The 19,970-nt window shown below is 39.7% G+C and overlaps 1 protein-coding gene across 2 annotated transcripts in view; it reads left to right on the forward strand.

Annotated features, from left to right (window-relative positions):
- Positions 1–591: 591 nt before the first annotated feature.
- Positions 592–19,970, forward strand: part of SLC12A7 (solute carrier family 12 member 7) — a 297,083-nt gene continuing 277,704 nt past the window's right edge. Inside the window, exon 1 of one of the 2 annotated variants that reach the window (XM_056824325.1) lies at positions 592–1,081. In XM_056824325.1, coding sequence (XP_056680303.1) covers positions 817–1,081 — 265 coding nt within the window. In that variant the 5' untranslated portion in view covers positions 592–816. The remainder of the gene's footprint in view (positions 1,082–19,970) is intronic. The other variant, XM_056824328.1, reaches the window with a different exon arrangement.

Consider the following 19,970-nt stretch of genomic DNA (forward strand, 5'->3'; position numbering starts at 1 on the left):
CCTTTTCCCATTCCTCCAGAATAGTACAACTAACGCTCCTTATTGAAATGTTGATGATGATAATAAAAATGACTTCCGAGTTTCAGACTTTTGACTTAAGTCTCCAAGGATCATTTTGGGGTTCGTAACGTCCTAGTATGCTCCAATTCTGATTGGAAGAAACTTTCGATCTCTAATTCGAGATGGCTTCCATTTGAAGTTCCAAAGCCTGTAGGATGTAGTCCTTCTCACTTTCCTTTCTAGGTCCTGAAGCTACTAGTAGAGAGAAGCCTTTCTATGTTCCATATTCTTATGTTCTCATTCGATCTTTCCTCACCCAACACGGTCCTCATCTTTATATCTAGAAGGTAACTGTCCGATTCTCTCTTCCAATCAGATGCCCACCCAAAGGCTCTTGGGCGCAGCTTTTCCTAGTTCAACTCTTGGTCACTTGGCCTCAGTGAACACCCTACCCTCTCTTCCTCCATTCACTCTGTCCCCTTGAGCCTCTAGCCGCTCTCCCACTTGGGGCTGAGGACCAGGGGGGCGGGGTCTCTCCCCAATGTCCCCGCCCTTCTCTCCTTCTTCCCTCCCTCTCCCTTCTCCCTCGCCCCCCACTCCTTCTACCCAGACAATGTGCCCAGCTACCTTTAGTCTTTCGGGTGAACTCTGCATCTCGCAGCCCCTGGTGCTGCGGTGACCCAGGGGAGTCTGGGCTCTCGGGGTTTAGACCCCCGTGAGTAGTAGAACTGAGAGCTCCCAGTAGGGGCCGGAGCCGCAGCAGCGACTCCTTCGTCGCCCAACAGCCTCTGGCAGCAGATCTCCCTCCCTGAAGCCATGTCCCAGCGCTTTGTGGTGACCCCAGCAGCCGGTGGACCGCGGGAACAGGGGGCTCCGAGCGGCGCCGCCTCGGAGTCAGAGCGCAGCGGCTGTGGCAGCCTGCGTCCCAGCCCGCGCCCTAGCCCGCGCCCCAGTCCCAGTCCCAGTCCTCTCCCAGAGGCGCTGCCGGCTGGCCAGCGGGCCCCCCGAGAGCCCGGGACGAAGGTGGTCAAGGACGACGCGTTGCCGATCCTACACTATTGTCGGGAGCCCAGCAGATATGGTAAGTGCCCCGATACCCACGATCTCCGGCACAATCCATCCGAAACCTTACTGCTTTTCCCTCCAGACCATTGACTTGGACTTGGGGGGTGGGGGGGGGGGGCGCAATATTACCTCGGCTTTTTGGGGCTGCGGCTGAATGATGTTATAGAGAAGGGTCAGGGAATCTCCTCTAATTGCCCCCAAGAGCTCTTTGGCTGACGGGACCTTCCACACCCCTTTCTGGCCCCGTTAACCCCCTTTCCTTATTTTATCAGTTCCCAACCCACAGCTCTCCACCTTTCCAGTATGGTTTGGGCGGCTATGCTCTTTCCAACAAGCCAAGAAGTTGAAAAGTAGCCTTCTTGGTTTTTCTGGGATTCTTAAATCCACTACCAGCTTGGGATGGTTGCCCAGAAGCAGGAATTTCTCCTCGAGGGCTTCGAGGGATGATCCCCTGGGGGCCTCCAGGCTACTGGGGAGAAAAACAAAGAGCGTGACGGGGTGGGGTGTTTACAGATCGCGGGCTTCTTACTGCTCGTAACACTTGCACTACAAACACAAGGCTAAAAATCAAGCATCAACCCAAGAAACTAGCTTCTCTGGTGTTTTACTGTGTATGCTGCTTCCTGTTTCTCGCCAGTCAGACTTGAGTGTCAGAGCCTCCAGCCAAGAGATTAGATGCTAGTAATCGTAGTTAGCTGAGTTGACATGAGGACTATTATGGTAGTGATAGTTCGCTGTCCTTGAGATTTATTTACAGGCATTGACCGGACAATTTATCTGTATTTGGAGTTTTTAGCTACTTCTCTCCTACTGGTGAAAGTTAAACTTTAATCATTCATAATTTTGCCCCTTATCTACATTTCTTGCCACCCAAGACATCCTTTCCTTACCTCCCGAGTTCGATCCATGCACTGTAAATACCACTGGCTAGCTACCCGCTCTCTTCCGGGTGCGTTTCAGTACTGTTGATCTGGTTTCAAGAAATCATGTGATTAGAGACACAGTCGCCTGCAAGGTTGCCTCTTAGTCCTGTCGTGACAGCCTGTCTGCTTCCTACTGGCAAAGTTCCCATTATAACTGGGGAACTAGGAGAAGAATTACTACGGAAAATCAAATTTATCTCCGAAGTTTGGTTTTCCTCCGTTCTTTTTAAAGAGGAGCAGGAAAGGGAGTGAAGAGGAAGGATGCTTAAGGATAGAGGGGTTAGTTAATTCTCAAAATATTTCATCTTATTTTTCACAAAATCCTAAAGTTTTAAAAACTAAGTTGAAAAGAACATACTGGAAGTTTGATATGTGCATAAGAACTTCTTTTCAGAGTAATGCTTTAAAGTGCATAAAATGAAATACACAGAATTACAAAAGCAACCAATTATGTTGAAATACAGTTATCAACCTTTTCGGAAAAGTTCTTATACCCCAGGTGTAATGCCAACCCTTGGTCTAACCCATCCTTTTCTCCAGGCAAGCTAAGGGATTTATTTGCACGAGACAATTAGTGACTAAAGTGGAGAGCACCTTCTTTCCCGACCCCCCCCCCCAAACTTCTCTCCATTAGCCCAGGCTTCCTGAAAAAAAGCTGAATTCCCCAGTAATAGTCTTCTAGTCTAAGAGAGCATCTTTTGAAGAAGATGAAATATTTCCAAGATCCTCAATTATTGGTCTCCCACAATGTCTTGTCTGCCAGTTTAGAAGTCTTTTTTTTTTATTATACATACAGTTCAGAACTTTAGAAAAAGGTATTCTGTCATCTGTTATTATTTTCAACTGTGGTGATAGTTCTAGCCCAAGTAGATGAGAAGGTAAGAACTGAATGAATGTGAAAAAGAAATATCTCTTTTCTTTCTAATGTGGGTGTTTTTAAAGCTCTTTTTTATGTTTGTCTTGCACCCCTCTCACAGTCTGATAAAGTCTATGGCCTCAGAAAAATGTTTTTAAATTCATAAATATTTTGATTACAAGGGAAACTAATTACATTGAAATATACTTATCAAAAAAATTTATCCTTTAAACCAAGTTCCTGGACTTAAGAAATTCAGACTCTATAGGTCTCTCTTTTAAGCACAGATGAAAAAATACTGCCCACAGAGTGAATGTAGGACCTAAATTTAAAGCTGGGGAAGTAATGTCATTGTCATTTAGCTCAACCCTGTCATTTTATAGATAAAGGAATCTAATACCTTGAGAGACTAAGGTTAGGGAAGATTACATAGATGATTGTTGTTATTATTTTTCCTTAGTAGTCAAAGAGAACCAATGACATCACAGTATAGTATTTTGACTTGTTCACAAATTGGATTTACATGAGGCAGAATTGTACAAAGTCAACAACCTCAGTCTCTCTTCCAGAGTCATCAAAATCCAGTGGCAAGACACAAGTCAGGTTGACTGGTAATGGCTTTTAGGATTCACTGGATGACCTTAGCATATTCAGTATCTGACCAATCTCTTAAACACCCCCCAGTACCTGCTCCAGCCACCTTCATGGCTGTTGGAATAAATTGTTCTCATCCATTTGTTTCTATAATGGAAGTCTCCACATGCTTGGGCTACTCACTGATGGGTTGGAGGCCTATCAGTTACCCTCAGCCCACTTTAGCCTGTCTTCCAAAGCAGTATTACCCAAGTTTGGCTACTGTCCATGCTACAACATATTCTTGGAGCCACAGGGGAGAGCTGGATGCCAAAGGGACACCAAAGGTAGACAGGCAACCCTGAAAAGGACTGGGCAAGCCCACAGAGGTTAGTCCTCCTTGAATATCCATACATCCCACATGGATGGAAAATACCAGAGCAAAGGATTTGAACTTGGGTTCTGATACTTGTTGTCCTTCCAAATGTTGAATAAAGCCTCTTACAAGTTGTTAATCCAATAGTTTTAGAGATAATGAAATTTCTCCCTGTGTAGTTTGTGTACTAACATACAGATGAGGGATTGACCCAATCTGGAAAGTGCCTCAAGTAGAAGGTAAACCTGAGCAGTGTTTTGAAAAAAGCTACAGATACTTTTGAGTGGAGTTGAGGAGAGAGGTTGGTGGTAATAAGGGGAAAAAATGAATATTCATTGAGTTAGAGTTGGATTGGGCCATTAGAGATCTTTCCTCTCATCCCTTCTTTATTCAGAGGAGAAAAATGAGGTCCATAGAGGTTAAGTAAGTTGCCCAACGTTGCTCAGATGGTAAGACCAAAGCTGGTATTATTTATTTTTCAAATGCATCTTTCATGTCTTCAGGCTTGAAACTGGTAGAATTTGGCTTGGTGTATAGGAATTCACAATATAATTATTTAAATCTCCTCAGAAAAAGTTCTTTAAGATGATTTCCTGAGTTTCAGTGATTTATTTAGTCTGAAGACGTATCTAAGATGAGGATCTAAGATAGGACTTTCCATCTAGACTGGAACTAAAGGACAATTAAAATTAAAATAAAGCATATTGTTTAAGAAGAACTAGTGGAATTGGGGAGAGATAGTCCGATAGACTCAGAGATAGACAGGTAGATACAGAAAGGCAGAGAAAGAGAAGACATAGTAGAGAGAAGGTGACTACTGGAGCAAGGACTTTCAAACAGTTCAGTAAGGTTTTCTCCCAGTTCTCACAATTGAATAATCTTTTCTTACAAGACAGAATTTGGGGACAGGTAAGTAGAACAATGATAGAATGCCAGGCCTGGCATCAGAAGAGCCTGAGTTCAAATCTTGTCTCAGACACTTTCTCACTGTATAACCCTAGGCAAGTCATTTAGCATTGATTGCTTACAAGCACTGTACCAGGCACTGGAGGTACAAAGACAAAAATTAAATAGTTCCTGTCCTCAAGGAGTTTCTATTCTAGGTGAAAGAGGGGCTGGAATGCAGGGTTTTGTTTTTTGAGGAGGGGAGGCCACTGGCAATAGAGAGAATCAGGTGACATTTTAGTTGAACCTTAAAGGAAGCTGGGGATTCCAAGTTGTAGAGAGGAATGTATATTTCGAGAATGAGAAGACCAGGGGGCAGCTTAGTGGCTCCATGGATTGAGAGCCAGATCCAGAGATTCAAATTTGACCTTGGACACTTCCAAGCTGTGTGACCCTGGGCAAGTCATTTAAAACACATTACTTAGCCCTTACCACTCTTCTGCCTTGGAAGCAATACACAATATTCATTTGAATACAGAAGGTAAGGGTTTTTAAAAAAAAATGAGAAAAACCAGTCCCAAGACATGGAAGCAAATGATGGAATGTCAAATCCAAACAACACTCAGTAGACCAATTTGCTTGCAATATAGAGAGCATAAAGGAAAAGAAATCAGTCCTAAGTTTGAAAAGATACTCTGGGATCTAGTCTGTTACCTTTTTCATTTTCTGTGTCCTTGGGAATCCTTAAGGAATGTCTTGCTTTTTACCAGAATTTGGTTAATAGATAAAGGGGAGAGGAATCTTTTTCCCACCTGTGATCTGTCCACCTCTGGAGATGGGGAGGGGCAGATAGGTTGATGAACCACCTCTTAATTAGCTATCCCCAATTAAAGATGTCTTGGAGGCTGGTCAAGGGAGGGACTGAATAATGAACTCCTAGAAATCTATCAGGCTGCCTAACCCAGCCCAGGCTGTCCCTGGTACCAAGAGAACCATGGAGTCCTATATCACTTTATCAGTTTATGATGCTGGCTTAATGAATAGATTTGATATAATCGATAAACTTATATTCTTACCCCCAAATCAGGTCTCTCCAGATAATTTTAATTGTAACAGAGGGAGGATAGATTGGGAGAGGAGGACTTGGTCAAAGGCCAGAAGACAGGATGGAGACAGAGCAGTATAACTAGTGAAGGAAGAACAGCTTTCAATAAAGTTGAAAGGAATGTGATGTCCTTAGGGAAAAGCCAGGTTTCTGTTAAAGTGAGAAGATGGAAGGAGTATTGACTGAAAAATTCCAGAATCTATTGGCCCTGGGCTCCAGAAGGCAAACTGAAATGAACTAAGAGATGGGCTCTCTGGGTTGATTTGGGGCTAAGGAGAAATGGGGCAAATCAGAAGTGGGGAACTTCAGAACTAAACTAGTGCAGTGGGAGCTGGCCTTTCTCAATCAGCTAAACTCAGGCAATAGAGGATTTGGGGAGCTAATCTGTCCCAAAGTTCAAAACTGAAGAAGGAGGAAGTATGGCTTGATAGAAAGAACAGTGAGTCTAGAATCAAAGAATCTATGTTAAATTCTTGCCAATTTCCTTTCTGGAAAATGTTAATGGCCATATTAAAGTCTTTTCTAAAGTCTCTTCTTCCTGTATCATCCATAAATATGAAATTACCTGGATTTGGGAGTTTGTCTCCAAAGGCTCATAGCCCCAGGATATGCCTCTGTTTCCTGCCTTTTCCCCCTCAGTTTCCTCCCTTGATGGTGCTATGGGGCTTCTAACTTTGAATAATAAGCGGAATGAGTCACTTTCTTTTCCTCAGTTTAAAACTCTATAAAATGAACATAAAGTTATTAATAATATCTGCTCACAGCCTTCCTCATACAAATGACAAGGGCAATCCAGTAAAATAAGTTTGTACCTTAAAAAGAAAAAACCTCTAGGTTCTATTTTGTCTAAGAGGCACTGTGTTTGGCATTATTTCAGAAAGGGCATAGGTTCGAGTTTCCTCTTTGACATATATTGGCTATGTGACCTTGGACAAGTCATGAAATCTCTCAGTGTCCCAGGCAACTCTCTGGAAGTAGGGAACAGTTTTCAATATGCTTTGGTAGAGGAAATTTCTTCATTGGGAGTTCTCTAAACCAAAGAAATCATAGTTCTGAACGTCCCAATTTTTTTGGCACAAATGATAATGATAATAAAACAATACCTTGATGATGAGATTTCCCTCAGTATTCATTTTTGCTAATGAATAACTTTCTTTTGTTTGTAGACTCTGAAGATTACAGAGACAAATGAGTAAATTTAGGGATTTAGAAAAAGTTGCTCATGTAGGACAGATCTGGTGATAAGGTAAGGCTTGAGATTAGAGAAACTCAAATCCTTGAATTTATTTTTCCTATGCCTCTGGCTTGTTCTATAGATACGAAAGGCTTGGGGAAATGGCAATAAACAATTTTCTCATGGGGATACAATTTAGTTTTCTCAAAATCATGTATGAAAAACTCTTTATGAATATAAAGTTTTAAAATGCTAACTCAGCAACAGTAATATCCAGTTTAATACCCCAGGGTCATAGATCTGAAAGAGTGCTTGGAGATCATCTACTCTAGCCACTTCATTAGACCGATCAGGACACTATGAACCAGAGAAACTAAATAATCCTACTCTCTAGGGTATGGTATAAACTATAGATGAGGCAGACAAGATGTCTATATCTAAGATGAAAAATAGGTACCATATGAGTTAATTTTGGAGGTGGGCTATGGAGAGGGCAAGCTACTAGGAACTGGGGGAATTGGGAAAGGCTTCATGTAAAAAAGTGATGCTTCACCTGGAAATCAAAGAAAATTAGGAATTCGATGAGGTACAGTTGAGTAGAGTGTGTATTTCAGGCATAGTGGGGCAGGAAGATGGAGTTTGGGGTGTGAAGAACAGTAAAAAGGTCTCTCTTCAATTCCCTCTGTATGAATGAATGAACTGATAAATAAATATTTATTAAATGTTTATTATGTACTGTGCCAAGCTCTAGGGATTGTTCTTTATCTTTTCTTTTTTGAAGAGGACCAAGGACATTACCAAGATGATATGCTGACTTGCTCATGAGTTGGATTCGTTTTGTTTAATTAATTTAGAATTTTTTTTCTAAATTACATGTAGATATAATTTTTTTAAAGTTTTTAATTAAAATTTAATTTTAATTTTTAAATTTAATTAAATTTTTTAAATAATTGTTTTCTTTTTTAAAAAAAAGTTTACCATCCTCTTTAGAATCAATACTGCATATTGGTTCCAAGGCAGAAGAATGGTAAGGGCTTGTCAATGGGGGTCAAGTGACTTACCCAGGGTCACATAGCTAGGAAGTGTCTGAGACCACATTTGAACCCAAGACCTCCCATCTCTAGGCCAGGCTCTCAATCCACTTAGCTTCCTAGATGCCCCCTTAATAAATTGTTTTCTGACATTTTCAATCCATGTTCTCTCCTTCTCTGTGACATGGCAAGTGGGAAAGGGTATCCTTGCCCCCAGTGGTGGATAATGTTGCATTCCCTCAATCAGTCAATCAGTTACCCTTTATTAAGTATGGGGAAAGGCATTAGCAAGTGGGCTGGGAGGAAGGGAGGGAGTGCTGAAAAAAGTGGTGCTTAAGCTGAGCCTTGAATGAAAACAGAGATTTTGAGAGACTGAAGTGAGGAGGGGGTATATTCCAGGCTTGGAGATAAGCAGTGCAAATGCATGTACTGAGGAACAGGATTCAGTGATTGTTTTTTATTTGTTTTAGCTCTTGGTATCAGTTGTAGAGTCTGGAATGAATAATTGTATTTTTATTCATTTCAGTTGTGTCCAACTCTTCATGACTCCATTTGGGGTTTTCTTGGCAAAGATCCTATAATAGTTTGCATTTCCTTTTCCAGTTCATTTTACAGATGAGGAAAATGAGGCAAATGGGGCTAACAACTCGCCAGGATCATGAAGCTATTAAATGCCTGAAGGTGGATTTTAACTCAGGTTTTCTGAATTAGTGTAGTTCTTTCCCCTAAACCATAATCATGCTTGCCTCTGCTAGGAGTTTAGGAGGATACTTGCTATGCAGCCTACCCTTGTTAGATGTGGTAGAGAAAAGACCTCTCTTAGCTCACACTCTCTATACTATGCATTTAGCACACCATTTTTGAATCTGAGAATTTTATCTAGAATTGATTCTCAAGTAACATCCCAAAGGCAGCAGGATTTAGAGAGCTGCTCCCAAGAGCTAAGCAGTGGACTAAGGATATTGACAGAAAAGAGCTCTAAATTTGGAATCAGAGTATCCAGCTTCCTCTCCTGTCTTATTCTGTGGCAAGTCAATTAATTGCTTGGTCCTCAGTTTCCTCATTTATAAAATGTAGGAGTTGGATTAGATTGCCCCAAAGATCCCTCACCTTTCCAGATTTGTGAATCTATGATCTTTTTTAACCCCTCTCTCACTTTAAGCCATTTCCTCTAGGGAGATTCTACACTAACATTTCAGTTTGTTTAATTATCATCTTGATGTCATCTTCTCCCTGAATGAATAGAAATGAGAGGATAAAACTTTCATAACCTCACCCCATTATTTCATGCACTCTTTGCTCCTCTGTATATATATATATATACATATATATATATATATGTATGTATGTATATATATCAGGACCAGGAGTCCTTACCAACATGAAATTATAGCAGGAGGCTCACTCCTGCTATTGTAGGCATACCGTTTTAAGATTTGGATTGAAATATATTTACAGGATCAGGTTGAGTTATTGGGCATTGAATGCCTCTTTACCTAGAGCTTCCTTCTTGACTCAATTTGTCCTGGAAACAAAAGCAAGAGTGAGAAAGGAGGGGAAGAGAGGAACAAAGAACTGTGTCCATCAGAGATTCAGCCACTGTATCCACAGTGGTTGCCCCCAACTAGAGCAGACCAGCCCTTAAATCTTGAGCATGGCACAGTTGGATCCTCTGCTGAATTTTTCCCTCTGCTTTCCTCAGCCCAGCCAGTGCACAGAGCATCATTGTAAAATAGTATTTTTCATGGTATAATAAAAAAATTCAACATGTTCAACTATTGTTCTATGATTAGATGAGGTAAAGTCTTCTTTCTGAATGAAAAGAAACAAGGTTAAAAAAATGAAATGTTAACAAAAAAATTTTTAAGTTGATAATAGTTCTGAGGGACTTATGAAAAAGAATGTTATCCACCTCCAGAGAAAGAATTGTTAGGAAAATGGGAAAACAGTATGGGAGAGATTAAGTTTAGATCAACATCTTACACCCTACACCAAGGTAAATTCAGAATGGGTGAATGACTTGAAAATAAAGAAGGAAACTATAAATAAATTAGGTGAACACAGAATAGTATACTTGTCAGATCTTTGGGAAAGGGAAGATTTTAAGACCAAGCAGATGTTAGAAAAAAATGACAAAATGTAAAATAAATAATTTTGATTACACTAAATTAAAAAAGGTTTTGTACAAACAAAACCAACACAACCAAAATTAGAATGGAAGCAACAAATTGGGAAAAATATTTATAACAAAAACCTCTGACAAAAGTAATTACTCGGGGGCAGCTGGGTAGATCAGTGGATTGAGAGCTAGCCCTAGAGATGGGAGGTCCCTAGGTTCAAATCTGGCCTCAGACACTTCCCAGCTGTGTGACCCTGGGCAAGTCACTTGACCCCCATTGCCTAGCCCTTACCACTCTTCTGCCTTGGAGCCAATACACAGTATTGACTCCAAGACGGAAGGTAAGGGTTTAAAAAAAAAAGTAATTACTCAAATATATAAGGAGCTAAATCAATTGTACAAAAAAAATCAAGCCATTTTCCAATTGATAAATGATCAAGGGACACAAATAGGTAATTTTCAGATAAAGAAATCAAAACTATCAAATCCCTTATAATTGGAGAAAAAATGCACATCAAAACAACCCTGAGGTATCACCTCACACCTAGCAGATTGACTAACATGACAGCAACGGAAAGTAATGAATGCTGGAGGGAATGTGGCAAAATTGGGACATTAATACATTGCTGGTGGAGTTGTGAATTGATTTGACCATTCTGGAGGGCTATTTGGAACTATGCCCAAAGGGTGATAAAAGACTGTCTGCCCTTTGATCCAGCCATAGCACTGCTGGGTTTGTACCCCAAAGAGATAATAAGGAAAAAGACTTGTACAAGAATATTCATAGCTGCACTCTTTGTGGTGGCAAAAAATTGGAAAATGAGGGGATGCCCTTCAATTGAGGAATGGCTGAACAAACTGTGGTGTATGTTGGTGATGGAATACTATTGGGCTCAAAGGAATAATAAAGTGGAAGAATTCCATGGGAACTGGAATGACCTCCAGGAATTGATTCAGAGTAAAAGGAGCAGAACCAGGAGAACATTGTACACAGAGACTGATACACTGTGGTATAATCGAACGTAATGCACTTCTCCATTAGTGGCAATGCAGTGATCCTGAACAACCCAAAGGGAACTCTGAGAAAAAATGATATCCACATTCAGAGGAAACACTTTGGGAGTAGAAGCACCAAAGAAAACAACTGCTTGATTACATGGGTCCATGGGAATATGATTGGGGATATAGATTCTAAATGATCACCCAAGTACAAATATCAATAATATGGAAATAGGTCTTGATCAATGGCACATGTAAAACCCAGTGGAATTGCTCATTGGCTATGGAGGGAAGGGAAAGAACATGAATCATGTACCATGGAAAAATATTCTAAATTAATTAATTAAATAAAATTTACAACAACAAAAAGAAAGAACTGTTAGAGCATAAATGCAGATGAAAGTGTGTGATTTATCATTTGTTTATTTGGGTATATGATTTGGAGTTTGAGTTCTATAAGATTATTCACTTATAAAAAATGAATAATATGGAAATATGTTTTACATGATAATATATGTATAACCCATACTGAATTGCTTGTCATCTCCAGGATGGGAGAGGGAAAAAGGTATGGAAACAACAGGAATCATTAACTTATGTGGAAATTTGTTATTAAAATTTTTTAAAGATAAAACATAAAAAAGTTGATGACATGATTACCTGCCATGCCCACTAAATGTTAACAGAAAAGCCCCATTCTTTTCTACCACCAATGAGACAATGTACACTAAGTTAAAGTACACACACATACATAAAGAACACAAGAAGTTTTTTGTTATTATGACTTAAGCTCTCAGAGTCCGGGAATTCCAAAGCCAAGTTGTGTACTTTGTCCCGAATTGCCCTTCCATTTCCAGGTATTGTGACATAGTGACTAAGAACAACTTTCTCATTGCTCTGAAAATTGATGGGTCCTTGGAGCCCAGGTTTTGTAACACTTGGGTGCATTTCTGCCAGCCTGGGAACTTAGAAGGGACTTTCATACCACTGTTCAAGAAGGAAATCTCACCTGATTTTCCCATTGTTTCAGTTTCTAAAATGACACTTTTTAATAGTTCCCTGTGCTGTGAGTTTTATCTCTTAAAAGTGAACCTTGTGCTTATCTTAATTGATTTATTTATTTCCATAAAGAGCCTATCTGAAAAGCAGGCTCTTTTGACTGTCCTGGTGGGGCAGATGCCCCATGAACCTTAGATCTCCTGAAGTAGTAAGGAGTATAAAGGACCTGAAAAGGAGGAATTCAGGTGGGCTGCAATAGCTGGCCAGTATCATATTTTCCATTAAGCAGAATATCATTTTGTATTAGGGGGAAAGACTTTATGAAGTAAAAGAATATGGTTACTTGAGAATTTTGAAATAGGGACAGCTAGGTAACACAGTGAATAGAGAGCCAAGCCTATTTCTTAGCTGTGTGCCCCTAGGCAAATCATTTAACCCCAGTTACCTTGTCCTTATCCCTCATCTTCCTTAAAAATAATAATTGGTATAAATTCTAAGATAGAAAGTATGAGTTAAAAAAAAGATTGAGAGAATATAGAAATAATACAAATGATTCAATGAGTTACTGAGGCCAAAAGGAACCATTATAGAAAATAGGGAAGGAAAGAAAGAAAGAAAGAAAGAAAGAAAGAAAGAAAGAAAGAAAGAAAGAAAGAAAGAAAGAAAGAAAGAAAGAAAGAAAGAAAGAAAGAAAGAAAGAAAGAAAGAAAGAAAGAAAGAAAGAAAGAAAGGAAGGAAGGAAGGAAGGAAGGAAGGAAGGAAGGAAGGAAGGAAGGAAGGAAGGAAGGAAGGAAGGAAGGAAGGAAGGAAGGAAGGAAGGAAGGAAGGAAGGAAGGAAGGAAGGAAGGAAGGAAGGAAGGAAGGAAGGAAACCTTTACTCAATGTCCTTTTTAACCCAATTCTATAATGAGCCTCTCCACACTTAGCTAGCCTGATGACAACATCAGAGATAGACCATCTGCAGACCCTTACTGAAAGACTTTCTACTTTCAATGGACCTTCTAGAGCTTAGGCTGCACTTCAATAATTGTTCAGTGTCCACCATGCCTAGAATGCTCTTTCTTTTCACTTTTGCCTCTTAGAATTCCTTATTCCTTTCTGTTTGAGTCACCTTGTATTCGAGGTCTTCCCCCTCTGGCTAGTTCCTTGTATGCCCCATCCCAAATTATCTAGTATCTAATTTCTATATTCTAGTATTGGGAAGTGGGGAAGTCTGATTCATCTGTCTCCCAGCTCAGTTGATATAATAATGAGATGAAGAAGTGATAACTGGGTAAGAAGGTCTTAACACCTCTTAATCCCTTTAGGAAGTAAGGAAAACCTTCTAACTCATTTGGTTAGGAAGGAACAACAAATTAGACATACCTCCTTGAGGGGAATTAGGAAAGGAGAAGCTAAACTCTGGAGTTTAATCAAAGAGTTCTACAGCTGGCCAATTGGACTGTCAGTGGAGGAAACTGAAAGAAGGAAATTTCTTTTTCCATTCTTTTGTCCTCTTCCCCCTTCAGTCACATCATCTAGCTGGGGAAGTACTTTCTCTGATGGACACAACTCATCCAACAGCCAGCTCCAGAGAATTTGAGGTCCATTTTAGAGAGCAGAGACATGCCCTCCAAATAGAAATGGATACAAAGACAATCGTTCCAGATCAGAAGCAGCTTCAAGGAGTGTGACTCTCGGCGATAGAGAAGAGAGATCACTGTGGACTCAAGAGAGCTAGCCCTGCCAAACTCCAGTTGAATAATGCAGAAGACTTCTCTGGGAAAGGACTTGTTGGCTCCCTGGTCCCAGAGGTGTGAATGCCCTTGACTCCATGCCTTCCCTATCGGTGTGCCTTACTACCATATGTATCGATAACCATTGTCAGTATGTACCCATTTTTCCTATGGTCACCATGCTTATTTATGGGGTGGTGTACCCCAGGTTTATAAGAGGATGTTTAGTAGCACTGTTTTTACTAAGTCACATTAATGCCTTTGCTAAGAGCAAAGTTTACTGGCTGTTAATGAAACACTGACTAGGTTATAAACTATACTTTTAGGAGTGGATGCCTTTGAACCTTGGAGTAGCAGCTGCCCTCTGAGGATACTTTGAGTGGGAGTGCAACTTGAGGAGTAGCCCGATGGGGATACTGCACCTGTATATTTACAGTACAATTGTCCGGTCCCACTATATCGCGAGCTTCTTAAGGTCAGGGTTGCTTTTATCTTTGTGTCTCCAGTGCCTAGCACATGGGCTGGGAGATAATACATGCTTACTTAATTTGTTATTAATTGACTGATGGAGAGACAGGAAATATTATTATTCACTTTTATGGAATACCATCAATTTATCTCTGTCTTAAACATTCCACATATGCACAAAGGATCGTGCTAATTTATAAAAGGGCAACTAGGTGGCCCTAGTTTTAGAGCACTGGGTTTAGAATCAGGAAAACTCATTTTTATGAGTTCAAATCTTGATCTGGCACTTACTAGCTAAATGACCCTGGGCAAGTCACTTAACTATTTGCCTCGAATACCTCATCTGTAAAATGAGCTGGAGAAGGCAGTGTCAAATTACTCCATTATCTTTGCCAAGAAAAACTTAAATAGGGTCATAGAGTTGGATATGACTAAATGAATCAACTTGCCTGGAAAGAAATATTAGCCCAAATCTTTCTTTTCCAAATGGACTAGTAGTGGATATAAAAGATTAAGTCAATTGTTTCTCACCTTTACATGTGTCCTTCTCTTAGGCTATACTATCATTTAGCCTTCCAAAGGTGACAATCAGAAAGGGTACTACCCTTCTCTTCCCTATGCTTTTCCCTTCTGTTATCATAGAATTTTAGAGCAGAAGGCAATCTCAGAAGTCATCTAGCCCACCATGTTGTTGTTGTTGTTTTTAAATAGAAGTTATAGTTAGAATCATATAAATGTAGGGCAATATAAAGAACCCTGGATTGGGTGGTCAAGGAGTTAGATATATGAATTCTGGCTTTGCCACACTTGCATTTATGTGACCTTAGGTAAGTCACTGCCTCACCTCTGAGCCTCAGTCTCCTCATCTGTAAAACAATATCATTGGACTAGAATAGCCTTTGGGGTGTATTCCAACTGGAGATTTAGCATCTTATGGATTTTAGATCCAGCATCCAGCATCTTAAAGATCATCTACTCAGAACTCTTCCTTTTACTTTTCAAACCAGGTTTACACAGTTATTTCATTTGATGCTCACATGAACTCTAGTGATATAAGGAAATAGATTGTTGCCATCCCTATTTCACAGATGAGGAAATTAAGGCAGGGAGATAAAGTGTTATCTGTGGCAGTTATGGCAAATTATTAGTAGAGCTAGGATCACAACTGAGGTCTCCTGCTTAGTAGCTTGGTTCTCCTTCCATAAGGTCATGCCCTTTTTTTAATGCTACTTTTAAAGTATCAAAGAACTATTTATTTCTCATGGCGGCTAAAGCTGCCAAATTCAGAAACAAATCCAGGAAGCTGCAATAGAAAGTAAATTGCATCTTGTCTGTGTCTGAATGCAAGTATAACTCAGATATAATTCAGTTACTTCCTTTTAACAATACAATAGCTTTTAAAAGTTTACATTTATTTAGTATTAAAGGAACTTTTTCTCACAATAACCATGAGATAGGTAGTGAAAGTATTGTCACCATTTTACAGATGAAGAAAACGGAGACTCAGAGAGACCTAAGTGACTTGCCCAAGATGACTTAGTAAGTAACTGGGGCTCAAACTTAGGTTTCTTGATTCTATGCCCAAAACTCAGCTGGCTATTATTACCTTTTTTCCTTCACTTCTCCCTTTAATGAATTGATTCAGCAACTAATTGACACCTATATTTCACTTCTCAACAGGCTTTTATTCACCCTTTCTACACTCTCTCAGCTGAACAGCATCTGGGCATTGGCCCAAGAGTTTGAGAGTGGGAAGGATAAAGAGGTGAATTCCAGACCAGTTAATGTAAGATATCACAGACACCACCACCACACTTCCCCCTCCACCTCTACCAAGTATACTGTTAACTCCACAGTTGCCAAAATGTGCACAAAAGCACCAAGAGCTGCTGGGAATTTACTGCAGCATCAGAGGCTATTTTAAAAGTTTCCACCTAACTACTTAATAAATAGAATTGCTAGGTAGCTCTTGGGCACTGTGAAAAAAATTACTGATTCACTAAGCACATATTGAACCGAAAAAGTTTGGGAACCTCTGAGTTAACCTGTAAACTCTTCCATTATCACCAAGGCATGAAAGAGGTATGATTGTCTTCTCCTCGTGTATTCTTTCTTGTGACATCATTTCCCTTTCAAACCTATCTTGTTATCGTTGGTAGATGGAGATAAACAAAGAAAACATGCACAGGGAGACAAGATTTGAAAGCATCCTTCTTCAAACCATCATGAAGTCTACAGCAATGTCTCTAAATTTTTTGAGATACTGGCATGGCCCATTCTGAAAAATACAATCAAATAATTGATTCTGATGGTTTCTTCCTACTACAAAGAAGTTAATAGGAAGAAAAAAGAAAATAGCAGTTGAAAATCTCCCCTAAGAAAGTATGAAAAGTTATTAAGAAAAAGGGATCATAAAATATTAGAACATGAAGGAACCTTGGAAGTCATGCCTTGGAAGCCAAGTTCTCATTTTAAAGATTAGGAAACTGAAATCCAGACTGTTAAGCAGATGTGTCCCAGGACACTCAACTACTTAGTAATTGGATCAGAACCCATTTCATTAATGTACATAATAACCAACATTAATTTTAGAAAGATCAAATTAATGCTACAGTGGAATTATATTTTTGAAGACCTTTGCATGCATTCTAAATTTTACTGGGGTCTTTAATGTGATCAGTGTGTAGAGAACTAATTTGGGGTTTGCGAATTTGTTCTTTAATAGTCCAATAAATATATTTCATTATCATGTGTTTCTTAAGGGAATTTTATTTTATGAATTTAAAAACATTTTTCTGAGAAGAGAATCATAGACTTCACCAGACTGCAGGAGGGGTCTGTCACTCAGAATTGGGTAAGAACTTCTGCTTTGTGCCTTTTTTCAGGACCTTTACAAGAAAAGCAGTGTGGCATGTTGGATGTAGTTGTAATAACTGGGCTCAAGTGTTAGGCTAGACTGGGGAAGAAAAATTAGAATTAATAATTCTAAAAAATCCACAATGTAAGAGAGAGCCCAGGGAGCCTTTAATTTACAGGTGTGCATAAGAGGGGGGAAGGGTAAAAAAAACCACACACATCTAAGACTTAGAAGTCAGTCCAAGAATAAGGAAATAAGCATTTATATAGAACCTAGTATGTGTCAAGAATTGATCTAAATACTTTACAAATATTATCTCATTTGATCCTCAGAACAACCCTACAAAGTGGGTGCTGTTATTATTCCCATTTTATAGTTGAGGAAACTGAAGCAAACAGAGGTTAAATGACCTGCTCAGGGCCACACAGCTAAGTATCTGAAGCTGAATTTTAGCCTGGATCTTTCTGATTCCAGACTCAATTCTGTATCCGTTGCACCAACTAGTTTCCCTGAAGTTCAAGGTGAAAAGACAGGCCGGAACTCCAGAACCATAAAGCAAGATTGATGCAAAGTCCAACATCTGGAATGTCAGGCTAGTTTGCTGATTAGGCAATCAGCAAAGGTCTGAATAGGCAGGAAATAAGTGGAGCTCAAACAGACAAGCATTAGATGAATGTTCAGCTGGCTGGCAAGTTCACAGAGGTCAGGCAATGAACATCATCCTAAAGTTGTTGTTAGACTTGGGCAAGTAGGGCCACCAGGTCAACCACTCAGGGACCAGGCACCAAGAAAGAAACTAAGACACAAGGAAGGGCTTCTCTGGTGAGAGACTAAATTACAAAGAGTAAGAACCCAGCAACTGGAAAACTAGGTCACTACGATCTGAACAGGATGGGCAACAAGAATAAATTATTCAAAGCTGAGCGAGATCACTTAAATTATCAGCCTTCTTCTGTCTTTCTCTTTCCTTTTCCCCAGTACAAACACGCCATTCCCTAGGGCCATGATTGGTTCCAAGCTATGAAGCAGGGCTGCTAAGTCTACAGTTTGGGGATTGAGGAGGTACACCTGTCCAGCTGAGAGGGATGAAGGGGCCAGAAGCCAATTAATTTTCTGCTTCTAGAACCAGTGTTTTTTGACATGATATAATACTGTTCCACCAAGATCTTCATACACTTGATTTCTTAAATCCTTCTCTTTGCATAACTCCCTCCCTTCTGCTGTCCAATGTTCAGACCATGTTGAAACCAAAATAAATCTTTTGTCCTTCTTCTCTTACTTAGACAACCAAACTTCCCAAACAAGTGGAATATGCCCACTGCTCTATTTTGGTCCCCATTTTTTTTCCTTTTAAATTTCCTGAAACCTACTTTTCTTTAGAAACTGTTTTCACTATTGGGACACTAATGCATTGCTGGTGGAGTTGTGAATTGATTCAACCATTCTGGAAGGCAAATTTGGAATTATGGCCAAAGGACTTCAAAAGAATGCATATCCGTTGATCCAGAAGTACCACTATTAGGTTTGTATCCCAAAGAGATAAAAAAAATGGGAAAGGATCTATTTGTACAAAACTATTTATAGTTGAGCTTTTTGTCATGGCAAAAAATTGGAAAACAAGGGGATGTCCCTCAATTGGGGAATAGCTGAAGAAAATGTGGTATATGATGGTAATGGAATACTTATAGGAATGATAAACTGCTTGATTCCTATAAGAACTGGAAAGACCTACATGAACTGATGCAGAATGAAATAAGTGGAACCAGGAGAACATTGTACACAAAAACTAAAATGGGATGATCAAATTGTGATTGACTCTGTTACTAAAAGCAATGGAGTAATCCAGGTCAACTCTGAGGGATTTATGAGAAAGAACGCTATCCACATCTAGAGAAAGAACTGAGAGAGTAGAAATCCAGAAGGAAACTTTGCTTCTTTACTTCTGTGATGCTACATTACATTGATTGTTCAGTTGTTTTCAGTCATTGACCCCATTTGGGTGTTCTTGGCAATGATATTGAAACTTGGGTGCCTTGGTATTTAAGATAACATTTACTATATGCTAGTGTGTACTAGAACTAAGGATACAAAGCCAAAAGTGAGATAGTTATTGCTATTAAGATTGGATTGAGGGGGCAGCTAGGTGGCTCGATGGGTACAGCACCAGGCGTTAATACTTCCTAACTATGCAACCCCCAGCAAATCTCTTAATCCCATTTGTCTAGCCCTTACCACTCTTCTGCCTTGGAATTGATACTTAGTGTTGTTTATAAGACTGAAGGTCTTTTTAAACCATTGGATTGATATAAATTGGTCTACTGGATTGAGATGGTCCCTGATCTGAGCCTTGAAGGAAAAGAAGGATTCCAAGAGCTGGAGGTATTTTCTAGGTATGGAGTACACAAATGGAAAATGGGATGTTCAGCTCAGAAAGCTGCAAATATGCCACTTTGCCTGGACTGCATGGCAATCTACCATATTCCTTAATAGGGTTCCTAACCACAGATGGACAATTTACCTAATCCAATATGGAATTTAATTATAGCAGCTTATTGGTACAGTGAATAGAGCACTGGGATTGGAATCAGGAAGACATATATTTGTGAGATCAAATCTCACCTCAGACATTTACTAGCCATATGACCACTGACAAGTCATTTAACCCCTTTTCCCTCAATTTCCTCATCTGTAAAATGAGCTGGAGTTGGAAATGGCAAATCACTCCAGTATCTTTGTCAAGAAAACCTCAAATGGGGTCATGAAGAGTTTGATATGACTGAAAAAAGACTGAATAACAATACATTATAAGATACTAAAATTATATG

This window comes from Monodelphis domestica, chromosome 3 (assembly GCF_027887165.1).
Source record: "Monodelphis domestica isolate mMonDom1 chromosome 3, mMonDom1.pri, whole genome shotgun sequence".
In the NCBI taxonomy this organism is placed as follows: Eukaryota; Metazoa; Chordata; class Mammalia; order Didelphimorphia; family Didelphidae; genus Monodelphis; species Monodelphis domestica.